The 20,824-nt window shown below is 35.0% G+C and overlaps 1 protein-coding gene across 2 annotated transcripts; it reads left to right on the forward strand.

Moving 5' to 3' along the window:
* Positions 1-4,117: 4,117 nt before the first annotated feature.
* Positions 4,118-19,188, forward strand: LOC120086086 (chlorophyll a-b binding protein 7, chloroplastic). Of its 2 annotated transcripts, XM_039042521.1 has the most exons (6): positions 4,121-4,330; positions 4,403-4,569; positions 12,114-12,260; positions 16,415-16,547; positions 17,103-17,195; positions 18,700-19,188. In XM_039042521.1, exons 1-6 carry the CDS (start codon positions 4,130-4,132, stop codon positions 19,000-19,002), a joined length of 1,044 nt encoding a protein of 347 aa, XP_038898449.1. In that variant the 5' UTR covers positions 4,121-4,129; the 3' UTR covers positions 19,003-19,188. The 2 variants fall into 2 exon arrangements, with proteins under 2 accessions (XP_038898450.1, XP_038898449.1); XM_039042522.1 differs by lacking the exon at positions 12,114-12,260 and having other exon boundaries at positions 4,118-4,330.
* The last annotated feature ends 1,636 nt before the right edge of the window (positions 19,189-20,824 follow it).

A 20,824-nucleotide genomic window follows, 5' to 3' on the forward strand; every position in this document is an offset into this window, starting at 1 on the left:
TACAACTGAGCCAATAACCGTTATGCCCCTGTATTTACATCTGTCTCCTTAAGTACCACTAATCCCTCTAATAAATATAAGTCATTGTCCTACTATGACTGAGTCTTCTCTTCCAAAGAGAAGTTGTGGCCACTATGTTCAAGCCCCGAAATCAACCCTTAATGGAGCCTGAACATAGTGGAGTGAGTTCCCAACCCTTAATGGAGCTTGAACATAGTGGAATCAGCCCTTAACGGAGCTTGAACATAGAGAAGTTGTGGAGTGAGTTCCCAGCTCCCAGATCAGACAAGTTCTAAAAAATGTAGGCATATTGAGTTGGCAATCTGGCCACTCTCACCCATACTAATCAAAGGATCACCCTCAAAGGCAGGAGTTCCCAAAACACTCAGGATTGAGGTCGTGTCACCTATGGTCGTTTAGGTGAGATGTAAGTCTCTAGTATCAACGGCATTATATACAGAGTCTAATCATCTCGTGGTCCAGGTCTTATACAAACTCTTTGTATAGGACACCCCACTCCACATCTCCATACGAATGATCAGGATCAACCATCTGTAGTAGTTTACAACACTTGCAAACCTCTACAAAGCGGGCCGTATCTGTAGTGTCACCAAGATCAGGTATCCCACCTTAATCCTTATACTACAGACCGATTTAGGTTATCACTTAAGGCATGATCCACTTGTATATCACATATACATGCTTAAGTTCACATAAGATAACCAAGGAGCTTTGTTAATTGGATATGAGTAAATGCTAGAATTAAATAACATTTATTTTATTCATTGAACAATGTGTATCTTTACAAAACAACGAGACTCCAGGAGAATTAGGACACCAATCCCAACAGTTGTTAGTTCTACCTAACCCGAAACAAACAATATTTGTAAAGCTCGAACAACAACCTAAACTAACTCGTAGTTAAAGTGGAAGTAAGAGGTCGATCCACAGTGAAAGGTTATTTAATCTTTCCTTTAACCAAGCTTAATCATGAAAGCTATAAAATGAATGTTTTTTATTAAGACAAGAAACATGCTAAAAAAAAATCAAAAGAACACAGAATAATTCTAAACAAATTTAGAACAATATTGCTTCTAATCCAAGTTAGAAGTTCAATACAATTCCTATCATTGAATTCTACAAATTTAATTCACAATCGGATTAAGCTCGGAGCTACTTACTTAAATAGATTAAACTAGTCTCTACAAAGGCAGACAATTAGCATTAACCAAGTCAAGAAAGTGTCTTAATCAACAATTAAGGTAGGATAGCCCTAACCTTAATCAATCTACATGTTTCTATCTTTATTGGGTTCAATAGTGGCCATATAGAAGAGAAAACATGCACATTAAGTTCTAGGATTCAATTGCATCGATTGCTTGTTAAGATAGCTTACTCAATTAACCAATCTAGTAATTAGTGCATGCTAGGATAACCATTAAACACACAATTACTAATGCCTCTTGCAGATCTTGGCTAGACACTATATCGAACACATTAAAAGCAACGCATTCGATCGTGAGTGTGACAAAACCAAGAATCTAGGCTAAACATGTTCAAGATATAGATTATTCAACATGCTCCAAGAATTAAAAACATATTCAAGAATGCTCAAATCAGATTGCTAATGATAAAGACAAGTAGAAAACTCAAAAGAATTGCAAAAACTCTTGGAATAGAAACAAGATTGAATACTTCACAAATCCATAGACAAATTCACGAAGAACTACAAATTATTGATTACAATTAAAAAAAAGAAATCAAAATCTAAACAAAGTAGGAAACAAAATTACCATATAGACTAATTGATACAAAGAGAAATTCCAGCCTTTATCGAAAATCGTGCTTCCTCCTTCAGCAAAAAATGAAAGAAAAACTATTTATACTTGCAGAGTAGCGTCGTGACGCTGATGCTAGCGTTGCAACGCTAAATCGCAAAAAAGCCAAAAAGCGATGACTTGAGACGCGATGCTAGCCTTGACGCTGCATTGCGCAAGGCGCATGCAGGATTAGTCGCGTCAAATTTTGGAGCGTTGCAACGCTGCCCTGTTTTGTAGCAAAAGTGAGCCTTCTGTCTTCAAGCGTTGTTCGACGCTTCTCCTAGGGTCGTGACGCTGGAGCTCGATGGCATTTTAGTAATTATCTGATTTTCCTCAACTTAGTTGACTTTCTTGGTCATTTTTTTAATCTGTTTGGCCTGATTTTCTCGGAATGACTCCTAATCGCCCAAGGATGAAGGATTAAGAAGAAGAAGAGAACCAAGAAGTAGTGGACGAGGATGGAAATGAAGTAGCGTACGAAAAAGGACGTAAATAGGAAAAAAAGAAGGTGAAGCAGCATCGATGGAAGAAGAAGAAGAAAAAGAAGAAGAAGAAGAAATTGATTTTGAGAGATTGATGAAATGGAGATGATTGGAGGAGATGAAGCGTCGTTCGTTGGAGGAAAAAATCCTCGGAGAAAATTGTGTCGATTAATCGTTGTTGGGTCAAGACGCCGCCTTTTCTCCTTTTTTTTTTTTTTTTTTTTGCATTTGGACTGGGCTTTTCGGTATCTTACACCGTTTTTGGGGTTTGTTCGGCTGTAACCGTTTCTTAAACTTTTTTGCTATAAATTATAAATACTTTGACCTACTTTTCTATATATAAAAATCACCCTATTCTAAAATCATTTCTTTAAAAACCCAACAAAAAGCAAATGCCACCATATGTCCAAAATTAGCGCTTATACACGAACATAAAATAACCTTTCAATTGGTCAACTTTGATGAAAAATAATATGCCTTGTCATTCGCTCTGGATTTTTTCGTCAAGCTTGTTTCACCTATATCTTATTCGTTTAAGCTGTGATTCAAATTATGTTGGAATCATTGTTTCGAGCTCTACGCAATGGATACTTGAAAATATTAAATTGTTAGTTAATAAGAGCATGTTTGTTATCATCAAAATTCATTAATTAACTAAAAGTAATTAATTTGAGATCGAGGGCAAAAAAGACAACAACTCCTTAGATTTCTTAACTCTTTATTCCTTACTATTTCTCTTCTTACCCCCAACACCCCTACGGGTCGTTTGACTTAAAATTTTATAAATGTCTAGGAATAGGATGTCTGAGAATCAAAGATAGTTGTGCATGAGAAATGTTATCATAATTTGTTGAATAAGATATGTTTGTATTTCATTCATGAAATTAAGTACGAAAATCTTATATAACTATAATAGATCAACTAATTAAAATTAAATATCATTTAATACATCGATAAAAGTTAATTATTAAGAATTAATAATAATTTTAATTATAAATATTTGAAAACTGAGTAAATTATTTCAAATTAACCAATTAATATATTAAATGAACGTCATATTAATTGTAATCTAATTAAATCATTTTTATAATTAATTAAGTTTAACATTAGTGCTTTTAATTTTAATTAAATAATATAAGAAAATATATATTAATCAACAATATATTATACAACAAGTGAAAAATGAGACAAAAATATGATACGTTAATAAAGAATGCTAATAAAAAATATAAAAAAGATTTATATTTATTTATAAAGATCAAATTAAAATTAATTTAAATAAATAATTGTTTGATTATAAAAACTCAATAAACAATCAATTATCATCGACGAAAATAAATTTTACTAACTAAATTTAATTAATATAGTTTATTAATTAAATATATTTAAGATATTGTTAGTTAATTAATTATTTATTTATGTAAAAAATTAATTACATTCATTTAATAAATTTTTATTATAAAAATAAATTAAGTAAATATGTTAATATATTATTATTGATTTATTAAAATAAATATTTATATTAATTTTGTTAAATTAATATTAAGTAATTAACTATAATCAAATGAAATTATATACCAAATGAAAAACAAGCAAAGAAGGAAGAAGAGAAAATTCACTGTTTTTGAAGGAGAGAGAAAAATGCGGGAAATGAGGATGCCGAAAATAACTGATTATCAGATAAAATATTGAAAAATGTAAAAATGTAAAAGAAACTTGATTTTTTGTATACTTACGTCGATTCCCATTAAGAAATAATTATTTATTTATTTTTATTTTCTTTTTGCAATTTGAAAAGAAAAAAACGTCTTAAAAAGGTGGTGTCTGATGCGTTTTCGCTCAGTGATCACTCCATTATCAGAGATGGCAATGGCGCTAGTTCAGCCACATACGCCTGCGATTTCGTCTTCCTCCGCCTCATTCTACGGAAGTTCTCTCCAGCGACTCCGTTCGCGGACCCCAACCCTTAATCTTCGGAACGGCCACTCCATCCCTCATCGTTCCACTTGCAGAGCTTCCTGGCAGGAGGTTCGTAAGAAAACAAGCTAGCTGTATCCAACTTTAGCTGATTTCTGAGTCCTTGTTTTCATCTTGCTTTAGCTTGCAGGGGTTCTGATATTCTCCGCAATTCCTTTCACGGCGGTGAAAGCCATCGCCAATAGCCCACTTGGAGAGTCGCTCCAGAGACAATTGGAAAAGAAGAAAAAATCTGCCATAGCCAACTCTTCGAAGTTCAAGGTTCTTGCCGAGGAGGCTAGAAAAGATAGGTAATCGGGTAAGCTTATTATTGGTGCCCAAATCCTTCTATCTTAACTATTATCGCCCTGTTCACCGTATTATTAAACCTGCTACATTTTCGGTTAAACTGGTCGGTCGTTTACACCGTTGAAAATTGGTCTGACGACGCACGCGTGATTTGGTGACGCTAATGCCAAGTTGAACTACTCAGATTTTAATAATTACATGCACGTTGAATTAAGATCTATCTAGAACATATAGGACTTCAAGCTGTATGGTATTATCAGTCATGTTCAAAGTGAGTAGATCATGGCCCAAGACAATGATTGTTAAAGAAGATCATAGAAACCAAAGAGTTCCTGGTTAAACAACTTATTGGAATCATTTTGAACTTGCTCCAGGCATGCACAGAATAGCCTTAAGCTCAAAGTTCATTAAAATGCACAAACTAGAGGCTGTTCTAGGCAGTGCAATCGAGACATTATCTACTGATTTCATTTTCATGGAAACTTGATCTGTTGGAACAATGTGACTAGTAGCCGCAGAGGCAACTATCCAGTATTTGTTTGAATCAGGTATTGAATTTGTAGCACACAATAACAAGTACCTGAAAGTTACCTTTGTTGCACCATTCTTTACCAACTAGCTGACAATTAAACTTAGCGATTCATTGCTGGTGATGTGCTTGGATTAAGAGTCTGGATGCTGTTCCCATACTTGCTTTTGCCTGAAGGTACGTACTCCATCACAGCCTCCTCAATCCCCACGCCATTCTGGCCAAGCCTCCACCATCGCCTTCAGATTTGCTCCTATTTGCATCATTCTCTCCATTCATCTTCCTCGCTCTCCTCCAATCCTTAATGCTAAATCTGTGGTTAACTGCTGCCACCATTGGACTCCGTTATGCCACTTGAGAGGGATCTGATTCATCTTAAAGGTTTTCTCACAAATTTTCTATAAATTTAAGGTTAGTAAAGGCTTTCTTCACTGTGTTATTCTTGATGTCCTTCTTTTGGACTTCTGCAGAGGATGGAGAGTTTAAACTTCATAAGGGCTCTTGATTTAGATGATAATTTTGCAAACAAGTACTTGTTTGTAAAGTGTTGTAGGTCCACTACTTGGTTATATCTTATATGCCGAACGCATAAGTGAAATAGAAAACTTCATATATAGGATGATGGTGTTAAGGATTGAAGGCTTTAAATGTATGTCTTAACAAAGAACAGTAACATCCTATGCAGGATTTAATAATCTTACGTGTTTCTTTGACACCCAATTGTTGTAGGGTTAGACAGGTTGTCCTGTGAGATTAGTGTAAGCACGTGCAAGCTGGCTTGGGCACATGCGGATATGACAAAAAAAAAAGAAAAAAAGGAAGAAAAAGGATGGAAGGCTGTATTACCATGTATGTTGTGCTACAGAGGATACTGAGTGGTTAAGAAAGAAGAGGAAGTAAACTTTCTTGGAAAATCATATTCTAAAGTAAAATATTGCTTATGACAAAAGGATTAGAGTATTCAAAACTCGAATAGTTGCATTGGTTGTAAATTTGTCTGACCAATATAGTTGTATAGTTGATGGACCAAAGGTTGTCGAGGCCTTAGATCCAATCAAATAATGTTTTCTTCCTACTCTAACTCCGTAGTATTAGTGTAAAAAATTATAATGGATTGATCCACAGAGAGTCAGTCAATTTCTCGATTAAAATGCTTATTCTTTAGGTAACCGGAAGGGGGGGGGGGGTGATTGGTTTGTGAGTGCTTTAATTGTAAAAGAAAAGTGTTTGAAAATTAAAAGTGCACGAAACTAAAGTTTGAAAGTGATCAAACAGAGTGAAGTATCAGTGGAACGAAGTATCCAACGCAGGTTGTGTTGAGTTTTTTCCTAATTTGCTTACTCAATCATTGATTACTCACAAGAGGTAACTTGTAATCTGTTAGGACCCTCCTAACAAGAACAGTACTCAAGAATATAGGATGAACTCAAAGGCAATTCAATTATAGAAATATAGGAAGATGTATTGAAATATGCTATAAACTCACGAACAAAATAACAGGATAAACCCTAGCCTTTTGAGAGGGTTAGTCTCTCCTAAATTCCTTAAAAGAAATTCCCACCAAATTCTTCACACCCTCCTACCACTCCACTCCTTCTATTTATAGCCATATTCACTAACTAACTTCCTATCTAATTACTCTTATACCCTTACTAATACCAATACCAATATTCTCCTAAAAGTCCTACTATTTCTATACTAGGGGCCTTACATAATCCTGAATGTTTAACCGCCTATCGCATTTAGAAAGCTAAATGGATGTCCTATTTATCAAATTGACCTTCATGTCTAGATGAAAAGCATCCTAAACATGCAAATCAATTAGCATTAAGTGACCATCACAGCAGCTGCCAGGTTAAATGGCAAAGTTGAGATTCTGCTCTTTATGTATCTGAAAAAAATGTCCTTTTGGCAGCCGGTCATAGAAAAAAATACAAATCAAGCTAGACAAGTGGAGAAGATATAATTTATCAAGTGGGGGAAGAGCAACACTTTGTAAGTCCGTCTTTTCTAATCTCCCCATGTATTACATGTCCTCTTTTCTTATGTCGGAAAAGGTAGTAAATTCAATAGAATGTTGGGAGGGACACAAAAGAGGGAATATAAACCATTTGATTAAATGGGAGGTAGTCTTTCGGAATAAAAAAGATGGAGGATTGGGTCTTGGTGGATTAGAAATGAAGAATTTGGCACACTTAACCAAATGGGGATGGAGGTACTTTAATGAAGAAAATTCACTTTGGCACCAAGTCATTAGAAGCATACATGGGAATGACTTGTTTAATAGGCACACATTTGGAAAAGTCAGCCTAAACCTTAGACGTCCATGGATCAATATTTCAAGAACTTGGGCGAAAGTAGAAGCACTAGCAAAATATAAGCTGGGCAATGGTTTTCGAATCAGATTTTGGTTGGACCCCCTTGGGTTGATAAGTTGCCATTGAATGTGCTATTCCCCAAGTTATTCAAGGTTGCTCTTAATCCGCAAGGGACTGTAGCAGATCATTGGGACACCACACACCTTTCATGGTCAGTCTTTTTCTGAAGACTCCTAAAGGATGATGAATTAATCGAATTTCAGAATTTAATTGGGATGTTAGTGGGGGAAAAGGTGTTGGATAAACCAGATACACGCTCTTGGTCAGTAGAAACAGGGGAATCTTCTTGGTTAAATCCTTGTTTAATCACCTAAAAATCTCATCTCCTTTAGAGAGAGGTTTGGAAAAAGCAATTTGGAAGACTAAGAGTCCGCGTTGAGTTAACATAACAATCTGGATAATGATTTTTGGTGCTTTGAATTGTTCAGAGGTCCTACAAAGGAAACTCCCAACTCAATGCTTGTCTCCTACAATCTGTCATTTCTGTTTCGCAGCAAATGAATCCCAACATCTATTTTTTTAGTGTTTCTATGCTGTCAATTGTTGGCAGAATTTATTTCGGACCTCTGGCACAAGCTGGGTTTTTGGAAAGTCCTTCCAGAGACAATGTAGTGCATATTTTGATGGGTCCATTGCTGAAGTCAGGCCCTAAATTACTCAAGAACGATGCTGTCAAAGCAAGGTTTGGCAGGACAGATTTGAGGCAGCAAGGCTGACTCTTGGTGTTCCCTCTCCAAATATTTTGAAGAATATACCGTGCAAGATATCAATTTAAACTGGGGTTTGTTTTTTATGCAAGCTTGATAATGTTTGTATTGTAATTAGCTTTCATTTGATGTACGGATTTAGTTGTTTTAGGTTTGCTTGCTGTATTTTGTATTGCCTTCTTGGATGCTGTGTCAGTTTCTTTTTGTTTGTCCGCTCGGACTTAGACATCTTATATTTGGTTTCATTATTTGGATATGATGAGGGTGCTAAGGGGGTGTCAACCTAGTTGAGATGCCTGAGTGCATCTCCTGATCCATCTCTATGTAATTTCTTTTCCTTATATCAATGAAAAGTTTTGTTTCCTTTTAAAAAAATAAACAATGAAATTGTCTTGACCCAAAAGTCCAGAACATACTCCAGCTTGTAAATATCAGTAAATGCCTTTGTGCCTCCACATACACTCTTCAAATAAATGTTGCTAGGGCTATAATTTAACTACTGCTCTCCTGACTGATAATTTTCAATTCAGCAAATTATGTACTCACCAACATCTGCTTCCATGTAAGAGTCACCAATTCCCATCAAAGTGGAAAACTTTGAAGGGCATTCTTCTTTGAGAATCTTCCATATTTCTTGAGCTGAATGTAGGTGGGTAACACTAGCTGCTGTCTCATTTAATAATGAGAATCTAGGATACTACAATGATGTTGTTGTGGATGCACACATTTACCAAAGGATCATTTCTTTAATGGACATGCAAGATGCTATCAATAAATCCAACTATGTATCCAAAGATCTCCTCTGAGAGATTTGGAAGCTCCCTTACCCTAGAAGGATTAAAGGGTTGTTTGGGCCCCCAACTTCAAGTGCGTGGAGTGGGCTAGAAAGGCTCCAATTGTAATAGTTGATGTTTCCAACGATTGGAACCTACAATTAACTATCGTTTTACTATTTCAAATCCCACTTTGTTATAGCGTTTACTATTTCCTACTCATCATCTCTTTCCCCTTTTGTTACAGTGTTTATTATTTCCTACCTAGTTAAAATAGCATGCACCCCAAGCATAGACTATTATAACCTACAAACTATTATAACCCATATACTATAATAATCACTGACTATAATAACCAACTCAGCGCCTCAAACGTCCCCTAAGTTCCTCCTTTGGGAAGTTTACCACTCGTATCAATGCCATGGAGAGTCTGCAAAACTGCTGTCCTTGGATCTCTCTCCCTCTTGTTGCTTGATTTGCCAACGAGGTTTTGAGTCTCAAATGTACCTCTTCTTCAAATGCTCCTTCGTCGTTTCTATTTGGGCTGATTTGTTTGAAGCTTTTCATTGGTGCACAACCCCCCATCTAGCACACAGGGTTGGCTAAGGATGTGGCTGATGGACTACCCATTCAAAGCTACTAAAGAACACCTATGGGTTAACTTTATTTCCGTGGTTTTGTGGAAGATTTGGGCTGAGAAAAATGCTAAAACATTTCAAGGAAACCAAATCTTTAGAGAAAATCCTTAATTTAGTTGATATAAATATCAATGGAATCTTTTGGTGTAAAAACTTACATGCTATTAGAAGTCCTAGTTTTTCTTTCCTTGTTGCATTTTTTTTAAAATGGAAACAAACTTTTCATGGATATAATGAAAAGAGATAAATGCTCTGAGTACAAGGAAACAATAGAAGAATACAACTCAAATAAAGCTATGGATTAGTAGATGCATTGGGCTATCTCAGCTAGGTTGACACGATCTTAACATTCTCATCGTATTCCAATACATAATAAATCTCTAAAAGGGCTTATAGTTCATAACAAAATACATTATAAAGATTAAGACATACAAGCATGAAAGCTCTAATTAAATCGAAGAAATAAATGCATTCCAATTGAGACATATGTCTTGTATGGAATGATCTGCCAAAAACTTGGAAACATATTTTGTATATTTTGAATATCCTTAGACATATGTCTTGCACTTTCTTTGTTGCATATCGGAAACATATTTTGTATATCCCATGAATAGGCTATCATTTTGTACATCTTTGGACATTTCATTCAATCAATGAAATAATTTCTTATCCAAAAAAAAGGAGGGAAAAAAAATAAGGGAAACACTTTTGATTGGTTTTTTTATCATATTAAATTTCTTGCTATTACTTGTTGCAAATGTACATCTTTCTATAGTTTTTATTCTCCATCCTCTCTTTTGACCAATTGAAAAAATCTTTTGTAACTCCTTTGGTTTGGGTTTGTGGCCCTTCTTTTGTAAATTCCATACATCAATGAAATTTGTTTCTTATCAAAAAGAAAAAAAGGAAAAAGAAAAAAAAAAAAAAAACAACTGTCAAATTGGAAAGTGCTATCTTGTGGCTAGGCTCCAGGAAATGAAGTTCTCCAGTTAGTCGACTGAGAAACAAGCACCAAATTTAGATTGTCAGAACGGTGGATGTGAAAGGGATTGTTGGAGGTGTCATCCACCAAATAGTTTTTTGCAATTGTGTAAGGTTTAGTTGTCGTTGTACAAGATTTTTCTTGAATATTCTTAGAATTCTAGGAGTAAATATCTGGATACTCGTATCTCTTCAAGTTGGAACTACTATGGTGAGAACATGCTATAGACAAGCACTGGTCTGACACCACATTCGGGTGAAGGAAGTTTTGTAAACTAACTTTCTATTATTATGATGAAAGTGCCATACAACAAACATGGATATCGCCAAATGTCTAGCCAACTCATAACAGAATGAGGAGCCTAACTTAGACTAAGTAAAACAAACTAACAACATTTAGTTAACAAAAGTAAAAATGTTTGTTATTTCTTTTTAGGAAAAACAACTTTTTGGTCCCTAGATTTTGAGTCTAGTTTCTATTTAGTCCATGGGTTTCAAAGTGCTACACATTTAGTACTTAAGTTTCGAGTTTGGTTTCAATTTAGTCCTTAGGTTTCAAAATGCTACAATTTTATCCTTAACATTTGCGTTTTGCTTCAATTTGGTCCCTATCTTTTAGAATTTACACTTTTAACCTCGATTTTTCACTAAAGACTCACTTTCCCTCTTTAGAGTTAATTTATGTTAATAAATTAAAAATCGTTAAAAGAATTTAATTAATTAAGTTTCACTATTTTTATCACTTTTAAAATTAAATTTAAAATTCCACTTCATAATTATTTTTAGTTAATTAATAAAAATTGATGTCAATGAAAATAAGTATTTAATGAAAAATTGGTTAAAAATGTAAAATCTTGAAACTTAAGGACCAAAATTGTAACATTTTGAAACTCAAGGACTACATTGAAACAAAACTCAAAACTTAAGGGCTAAATGTATAACATTTTAAAACCGAGGGACCAAATAGAAACTAGAGTAAAAAACCTAGGGACCAAAAAGTATTATTCTCTTTTTTTTTAATATTTTTGAATGTTTAGTTTAGACCAACATGCACACATTTTGACTATTCTCATGGGACAACCACCTGGCTCTACTATATTTGGTTGCCAAGGAAGCTTGTAGGATATTTACATTCTATAGGTGGCCATCATGACTTGAACTTATTCTTTTTAAAATTCTCTTTTATTTATAAGGGCTTCGATTGACCACTGTAGAATGTTTGCTACCATAATTCTTCTTCTAATTAGACTATTCCAATTCAATTTTTGGATCTCTCTTTAATTTTTAAAGTTTCATTGTAGAACTGGGCCAGTAGTATTTCTTAAATATTTATTTCACTTAATTTCCTTTTACTCTTGAAATTGAGTACATGGCTGTGATCTTTTGCTCGTACTAATTTACATTGTATTGGATGTGGTATTATGAATTATTGTTTTTCTAACTATGAATGTTTAACGGCCAAGTAAATTAGAAACCTATTGTACATCTGAATCCAATTGTATCATGTTGTAAATGCTATTCTATTGGTGAATAATTGCAGCTCATGGTATGGAGAAGAGCGTCCTCGGTGGCTTGGTCCACTACCATATGATTATCCAAAATATCTAACAGGTGAACTGCCTGGTGATTATGGATTTGATATTGCAGGTTTGAGTGAGGATCCTGTGGCTTTTCAGAAGTACTTCAAGTATATTATGCTTCTTTTAGCCTATTTTCTTTTTTCAGCAATTCCTTTTTTTACCCAATATCTGGAATCATATGTAGATGATGTAGCCTAAGTATTCAAAGGAGAGAAATTTTCAAGAATTCAAATTGAAGTCTTTTATTAATGAGAATATCATCTAATACAAGAAGACTCTCTATTTATGGAGAAATACAAGAGTCCTAAAAGGATAACTAAAAGAGGTTAAAACTAAATTGATAATTAAAATGTAATTAATCAAGGATTAACCAAGATTAACTTGATTTTACCAAACTTTCCCAAACCTATTACACATCATATTCTATCCCTCCCAAGAAAAAAACTCATCCTCGAGTTTTAAAACGAAAATGAAGGTAAAAATAAAAAAAGTAAGCCACTCACACAAAAATATCTCTGAACAATCAAAACCAACAACATCCAAATTGCATCGTCATGCCACTTTGCAAAAACCTCGGACCAACATCCAAATCCATTGCTAGTAAAACATAAGCATACTCCTTAGAAAATTTAGAAAAGCCCACTTTGCAAGTTTGAAGAACCAATTGGGGTGGGGTTTTTGCATTTCAGTAGATTTGGGTATGGGCTGGAATGCAGATTTGAGTGGAAGTAAATGGGCCATGGTGGAGTAATTGACCGGTTTGGCAAAAGGAATATGGGTCGGTTTGAGAAAGAGAAGATGTCTGGGAGAATTGGGAAATTTGGGTTGGGTCTGGTTTTGTGTTTTTCGAGTCGGGTTAGAAACGGAAAATCCGGAAAAAAATTTCGAAGACGTTCTCCTCGCAAAGATTTCTCCAAAGCAGCTTCATTGTCTCCTCTCTCATGCACGATTGCAAATTTGGTGTCAATTGGCTCTAGACGATTTCTTCTAGGAACCATGAGGCTTCCTTCGTCTTCCATCCTTATAGGAGTTTTTGGTTTGGCCAAGTTTGCTTTTTTAGAATATGTATTTATATTGTAATTATAATTAGTTGTCCTTTATTGTAATTTTTTATCTCCTAGATTAGGGTTTCTTAGTTGGCATATATATATGTGTGTGTGTATCTTCAACCTGATTAATTGAATAAGATAATTATTCTTTCTAAGACTATTGAGTATATGGTATCAGAGCAGTCTAGGGATTAGAATTTTCGTTCGATGGCTATATTAGGGTTTACGCTTCTCACAAGGTGAGGGTTTGATTTGATTCATCAAGTTTGAGTGGTCGTTTGTCTACACCACCCATCCTAGGAGAAGCGCTGTCGCCGTCCAATCAAGTATGCTGTCGTCAGTTGCTAGAAACGTCCGTGCATGAAGCTCACGCGCACCACTCTGATTCTACTCCGTCGCCATGTGCCGGCGCGTAGGAGCGAGTGGGACCACTTCTCCACGTTCCATCAGTTGGGTTCTTCTCGGCACATCTTTTCTGATTGTTTTGTGCATTTGGTTCCATCTCGGTTGTGAACTATTTGGAAAAAAATACCCTTTTGTGCTTAGGGTTTGTTGCTATGTTGTTCAATTTGGAGCTGTTTTGTTCTTTTGGTTCAGCTTTGATTTCGATTCTGGTCTGTTCTTTCCACTTGTGAGATCTACAAACTGTTTTTTAGCTTATAATGGATGAAGTGAAGCATATGATAGTATCTAATGTAATTCCCCTAGCATCGAAGATAACTGAACACAAGTTAAATGGATTGAATTACTATGATTAGCGTCGGACGATTCAATTTTATTTGCTTAGTACAGATATGGATGATCATGTGACTGAATAGCCATCAAAAGATGAAAAAAAAAAAAAAAAAGGCTTGGCTTCATGATGATGCTCGACTTTATCTTCAGATTAAGAATTCTATTGAAAGTGAGGTTGTTGGTTTGGTAGATCATTGTGATTTTGTGAAAGAACTCTTAGAATTCTTAGAATTTCTATATTCTGGAAAAGAATACGTTCATAGAATGTTTGATGTCTGTATGCAATTATTTCGAGCTCAACAAAATGTAGAATCTGTTACAAGTTACTTTATGAGACTTAAGAAGACAGCTGTTGAACTTGCTTTAATATTGTCGTTTAGTCCCGATATCAAAGTTCAACAAGCTCAGCGAGAAAAGATGGCGTTTATGATAGTTTTGAATGGACTTTTACTTGAGTTTGAAATGGTTAAAACACAGATTCTTTTTTATTTTGAAATTTTGTCATTAGAGGAAGCCTTCAGTCCTGTTCTTTGTATTGAGAGTTCTAAATCCAGTTCGCCTGTTTCTCAACCTAATAGTGCTCTTATGAATAAGAATAATAATAACTCCCGCGATACTTTAAGGATGACTACCAATTTTCAGAAGCCTAGTTATGATAATCGAAGATCAGATTCTCAGGAGATCATCTGTCACTATTTTCGTAAGCCAAGACATATGAAACATGATTGTCGAAAGTTGTTGTATAAGACTCAATGATCTCAACATGCTCAAATAGCTTCCACCAATGATATGGCTGAGAAGTTTGTTATCATCTTTGTCGACGACTTTGCTAAATTTCAAGTATTCCAAGGATCCTTGCAGGTATCTTCTTCATCAAATCCTATTGCCACCATTGCCAAGACAGGTAATACGAAATGTCTTCTTACATCATCTACCAAATGGATCATAGGCTATGGTGCCACCGACGAAAAACCCAAAATTTTCCGATTCAACTTCACCGGCTAAAAACCCAAAAAATTCTAATTTGAGACATTTGATCTCCCGCATTGTTTCGTAGTCGACTGGAACTAGATCTTTAAACTTTTTCGAATCAGAGTGCCCATGGGTTTCTACCTTCATCTTCAACATCATGATCTCTGATTTCATCAATCAGTCATTCCTCTTTGTTCCGTTCAAGTTGTGCAATGGATAGGGTCAAACTTATCTTCCTTCTCATGCTTCTTCAACTATGTTTATTTTTTCTTCTTCGCTCAATGTCGGTAGTTTGGTTGCTCCAATTTTGTTGTCGGCGATTTTTGCTTGTAGAATTTCGAACATGTTTTCTTCCGTGCTTGAGGTTTTGTGGGTTCCACAATTTTTCTTTATCGCTTTCTTCTTCACAGTGATTTTTGAGAATTAACTCTTTCTTAAGTTCTTGCAAATGTTCTGAAAGTCGCTCCACATTTTAAGTCATTTTTCTCAACAAACGTTAGATTTTCTTGGTTCCCTTCTTCATTTCTTCCAATACTTCAGGATTGATGTAAAAATTGGGTGTTCTTGAATAGGCTTCTTCATCATAATTGTTGTAGGACCGATTCTTGAATTTTTTCGAACACATTTTGATCTTTCTTGGTCGTTCTTCATAGCACAAATGATAATTTTTGTCCCAAAATCCATTAGATCTTCCATAAAATTCGATTCTTGGATGATTTTTCAAACTTCTTCTCAATCTTCTTGAATTTAAAGGGTTCCACCTAGTTAGGTGTGTGTTGTTCGCAAGGAGCACAACCCACAAAACTCCCTAGTTTCCCGGACTTCTATCGGCAGCAGTCAATGTTGGCCCAGACGGATGCTCTAATACCAAATTGATGTAGCATAAGCATTCAAAGGAGAGAAATATTCAAGAATCCAAACCAAAGTCTTTTTTATTGATGAGAAGATCATCTAATACAAAGAGGCTCTCTCTATTTATAGAGAAATACAAGAGTCCTAAAAGGATAACTAGAAAAGGTTAAACCTAAATTGGTAATTAAAATGTAATTAATCAAGGATTAACCAAAATTAACTTGATTTTACCCAACTATTCCAAACCTATTACATTAGGAGATGTATTAGTTCATATCATTAGAGAATTTGATTATTTGACTTGTGAATTGGCCGGTAGACAAAGGGATGACATAATGATGATTATCAATGCAGATAAGCTGTGAGAGTAACAAAATGATCCTGCACGATATAATAGAGACATCATCTTAAAATGATCCCCGAACAAATATCCACATATTTGTTAGCTTAGCTATGGTACAAAACTTGCATATTGCTTAGCTTGCTATTCAACTTTGAAGATATTTGAGCTATTCCATATGCAATATAACTTTGCAGTCCTAAATTATCTTCGATAAGCAACTCTTATTGAATGTATATATTTCTTTTAGTTTTATTTTTTTCTTTTTGAAACTTCCATCAATAATTCATTTAACCACTCTATCGTATTTCAGCTTTGAAATACTGCATGCTCGTTGGGCTATGTTAGCATCCTTGGGTGCTTTAGTTCCAGAGATCTTAGATATTTTTGGAGCTTTTCATTTTACTGAACCCATCTGGTGGCGAGTGGGGTATTCAAAACTTAAGGTTTGTTTTCCAGCTCTTGGTCAACCATTTTTTTTGGAGATTTATTACATAGAATCTTTCTCGTGTGTCTGCATGTTTTGTTTATGTTTTGTTTCTATATTTATACCCTTTTGTCTGGTTATATTTCTAACCACTCTCAAATTGTTGTTTATCTAACTGCTTCTGGCCAATCATGTTTTATTTCAAAGTCTTGTTTTCATGTCTGCCTTTATTAATGAAATAAAATAATAAGGAATTATGACTTCATATCTTTCAGTGCGGTGGTAAGCTTGAGTTTGGTTGCTGCCTTCTAATTTCATTCACTCTTTCGTTACTTTGTGATGTAGAGAGAAATAGTGGTTAATATAGGTTAATTTCATTGTTACTATCTGTTGTGCAATATTCCCTATAAATAGATGATTCTCCCATGTATTTGAGGAAAATTGAATCATATTCCCATCATCGACAATCTCCATGGGTGTGTGTAATTCCTCAATCCTCATTCATTAATTATAACTTTCCCGGAGTTGTAACTGGCTCTTTTTCATGTAACTGTTTGTGTTCTCTTTCCACCAGGGAGATACACTGGACTATCTTGGAATACCAGGGCTTCATTTAGCTGGAAGCCAAGGAGTGGTTGTCATTGCAATTTGCCAAGCTATTTTGATGGTAATCTATGTCAAACAATCTTATTTTCTGCCTTCTGACATTTTCTTTTTGTCGTATCTTTTGGGCATTTTAATTAATGACATAAATGACATATTTGGGAGTGATTTTGAAATTGCTAAAATCATTTTTTTCGTATTCGAAATCTATTCAAATTCCAAATACATGCTTTTATTGATTAAAATCAATTTTGATAGTATTAAAATTGTGTTTACAAGTGTGGAATCAAATATTAGATTAATTTTGAATTATTAAAGATATTTTTTGTAGTGATTTTGAAGATGAAAAAGATGATTTAAATAATTTCAAAATCATTCCTAGACATGCCCTAAATGGTTAGGAAAGTGTGACATTATAACGTATCTTGTTCTGGGTTTAAACCTGTGTTAAGTTGAGTTGGTTAACCTCAATCAAATTTCACCCATTGCCACCAAAACACAAGTGGTTTGGTTCCCCTTACAGTTTCTACAACGAGCATTGGCCCCTTGATAAGCTTGTTTAAGAATTTGGGATTAAAATTTTCCTTTTGGAAAAAAGAGAAACTTTTTGTGAAAAAAAAAGTTCAAAGATATAAACCACCAAATGGGGGCGAAAGGAAAAGCATAATGCCCAAAGAAAAAGGAAAAGGGATTACAAGAACCTGAAAAGAAATAACAAGCCAAACAAGAATGAGGTACTAAAGAACAGCCAACAATCCACAAAAAATGCAAAACTAGAAGATCAAAGTGCCAACACTCGTAGAGAACTTTCAAACAAACGCTAAAACATCAATGGGAAGCTCCTCAAACCACTGAAGCAAATAGAAACCACACCAACCAGCTTGATACATCACACCAGAAAAGGAAGAAAAGCAGCAACTGCCGTGGAGAAATGCATGAGCACCGAAAGGCCGAACTACCAAAAGCTCTATCAGTGTAAGTTAACTGCAAAGAAAATGAGAAGAAGCAGCAACTTCACCCAAAAACTAAAAACCGAAGAGCAAAAGAAAAAACATCAGCCAATGACAATTTTATTCCAAGTAGAGAACGAAACCAAAGGCCAAAATCCATGGTCACAGATATAATCTCATAGATTTAATGCTACAATTCTTTAGAAAGGAAAAAAGTTTTCCCTTTTAATCTAATGTGTTGATGAGAGGGGGAGATGAAGAATTATCTGACTGCTTCTTTAAAGGTGAATTAATTTTGTTTTCTTGAAAAATAGAACAAAGAGCTTTGTAAAAAATCTTCATCAAGGGCCTCGTCAGAAGCCTTTTCATTCCATTAACATTTGGAAAATTGAACTCCAAGTCATAACGACTAAAACTTCTCCGACCCCCCATTTTCCTCCATAAAAACTGACCTTTTGATGATCCCATCTGTTGTGTTAATAGTACTCTTAGAAAGAGTGTTACTAACTAAAGATGTTGAAGAATTAGATAGTTTATTGTTAAGAGAGCTTATTAAACTATTATGTCTGATTGTTCTTACATCCGTATGATGTAAGTTAAAATGTAAAATGTAAATAGGTTGGACCCGAATATGCAAGATATTGTGGCATTGAGGCACTGGAACCTCTGGGAATATTTCTGCCGGGGGATATAAATTATCCAGGTGGTGTGTTGTTTGATCCTTTGAATCTGTCCAAGGATGCTGCAGCCTTTGAGGAACTAAAAGTAAAAGAGATTAAAAATGGACGTTTAGCCATGGTTGCCTGGCTAGGGTTTTACAGTCAAGCTGCTTTGACGGGTAAGGGACCAGTCCAAAACCTTCTTGAACACATTTCAGATCCTTTCCACAATAACTTTCTTTCCCTTCTAAACTCTTCATAAAGTAGTTAATAATCGGAACCTGGAGTGCAAAGTATAATGTCGTCAAATCTGTATGGTGTTCATAAGGGATGGACAATCTATCATGGGTGTTCTAGACGGGAGCTTGTTGCTCGATAAATTAATACTTGTTGGTGTGGTCATTACATCTATTTATTATCCCAAGCATCTTTGAGAAGCTTATGCTTTGATTAAATTTGTTTCAAAATCAAATTTTAGATCAGGTTGAAAATTAAAGGTAAAATTATAAGTTTAGATCAGGTTTCTGAACTTTAAAAATATCAAATAGGCTATTCAACTTCATTGAAATTTGTGTACAATAGGACATTTTTGTGAATGTTTTAAAAACTGAATAGATCAAAGGCAAGTTGAAAACTTAGAATCTTATTAGACACAAAATTAAAAGTTTAGAAATTTATTAGATACTACATTGGAAGCTTAGGAACTAAACTTGTAATTTAACCAAAATTTTAAAGATCAATGTTCAAGTAAAAAGGCCATTGATTAGTTATCATATGGAGGTATAAGTGGGAATAGTTGTAGGAATTTCTGTCAGATCCATGATCAGTGCTTACGAACCTGTAGTTACAAGTTAGCTTCTTAGCCAAATTTATTACCAGTACACAACTAATCCTGTGACATTTCTGGAAGGAAGAGGAACGCAGTGCCCTCTTTGTGACTGGAGGACTTGGGGAGTATGACAAACATGATTATTCCACATGATTTTATTCTCTCGTTTTAGTTGGTAATTTCAATAGTTCAAAGGGATTATGGAACCGAAGGGATAGGTCAGGATGCATTTTGTAGGGTGCCGGACCTTCTGGTGAAGGTGAGGCGAGCCTAGTAATGTAACCCATTCCCAACCCGGTTCCTTCCTTCCCATTTGTATCGGTTGAGGCCCTCTTGCCGTTGTATTGTGATATTCATGACATCCCCTGGCCTTTCTTACTTGTTAAAGCATTTCAATTTGGCATTATTTTCATACAACTTCGAGAAGGATTTGTTGGGTTGAAATGGAGCCAAGTGTAGGTCTACTGGTATTCCAGCTTTTTAAGGAATGAGTATAGTAATCCCTCCAGTGGTCACAGCCACAGGTCCCCACAAAATGATGAAGAGTGAATAATTAGGAAAGGAGTGTTGTAAAGTTGTGGGAAACCATATATGGTTGCTGTCCATTACGCTTATACTTTTTTTAAGAATGTTGACAAGCCCTCCTCAGGCTTCTAGGTCAACTTTTGTATATGGATTGGATCCAGCCAATTGGGACCTCAATCTGCATGCGAGCCAACCCATGCTTCAACGTGGTCCTCTGCTTCTTCATCTTATTTTTCCATTTCACGATAGACTTGAACTGGGTCGTAAGAGTTGTCCGCCATTGAATGTAAAAGATGGAAATATCTCAAATTTATATTTAGTGGATAAATTATTGGAGTTATTTTGAGATTTGAGAGTAGGAAGCAGTTGTTATGAGTTATATTATTGGGAAGGTAGATTATAGAATAGATTGGACGTGGTGTGCGGGTATGGTGATTATAATATTTATAGAAACAGCATTGCCATTGCGGTAGAGTTTTAAAAGTTTCCGTGAAAGGAAATAAAAGTCCACCCCACGTTACGCGTTCCCTAGTTTTTTTTTTTTTTTTTTTTCTCTCACCTAGTTTTGTCAACATTCATTTGTTGGAGTTGGAATTGGTTTTCCAAACAAAAGAAAAAAACAGCTTTGTTATTTATTTCTGTATTAGATTTTAGATTAGGATTAAGACGGTATATTCAGATTTTGGAGTTTGAATAATCCCATTATTTCCCACCCCACCGACACTCCCAA

This window comes from Benincasa hispida, chromosome 9, assembly GCF_009727055.1.
Source record: "Benincasa hispida cultivar B227 chromosome 9, ASM972705v1, whole genome shotgun sequence".
Lineage (NCBI taxonomy): Eukaryota > Viridiplantae > Streptophyta > Magnoliopsida > Cucurbitales > Cucurbitaceae > Benincasa > Benincasa hispida.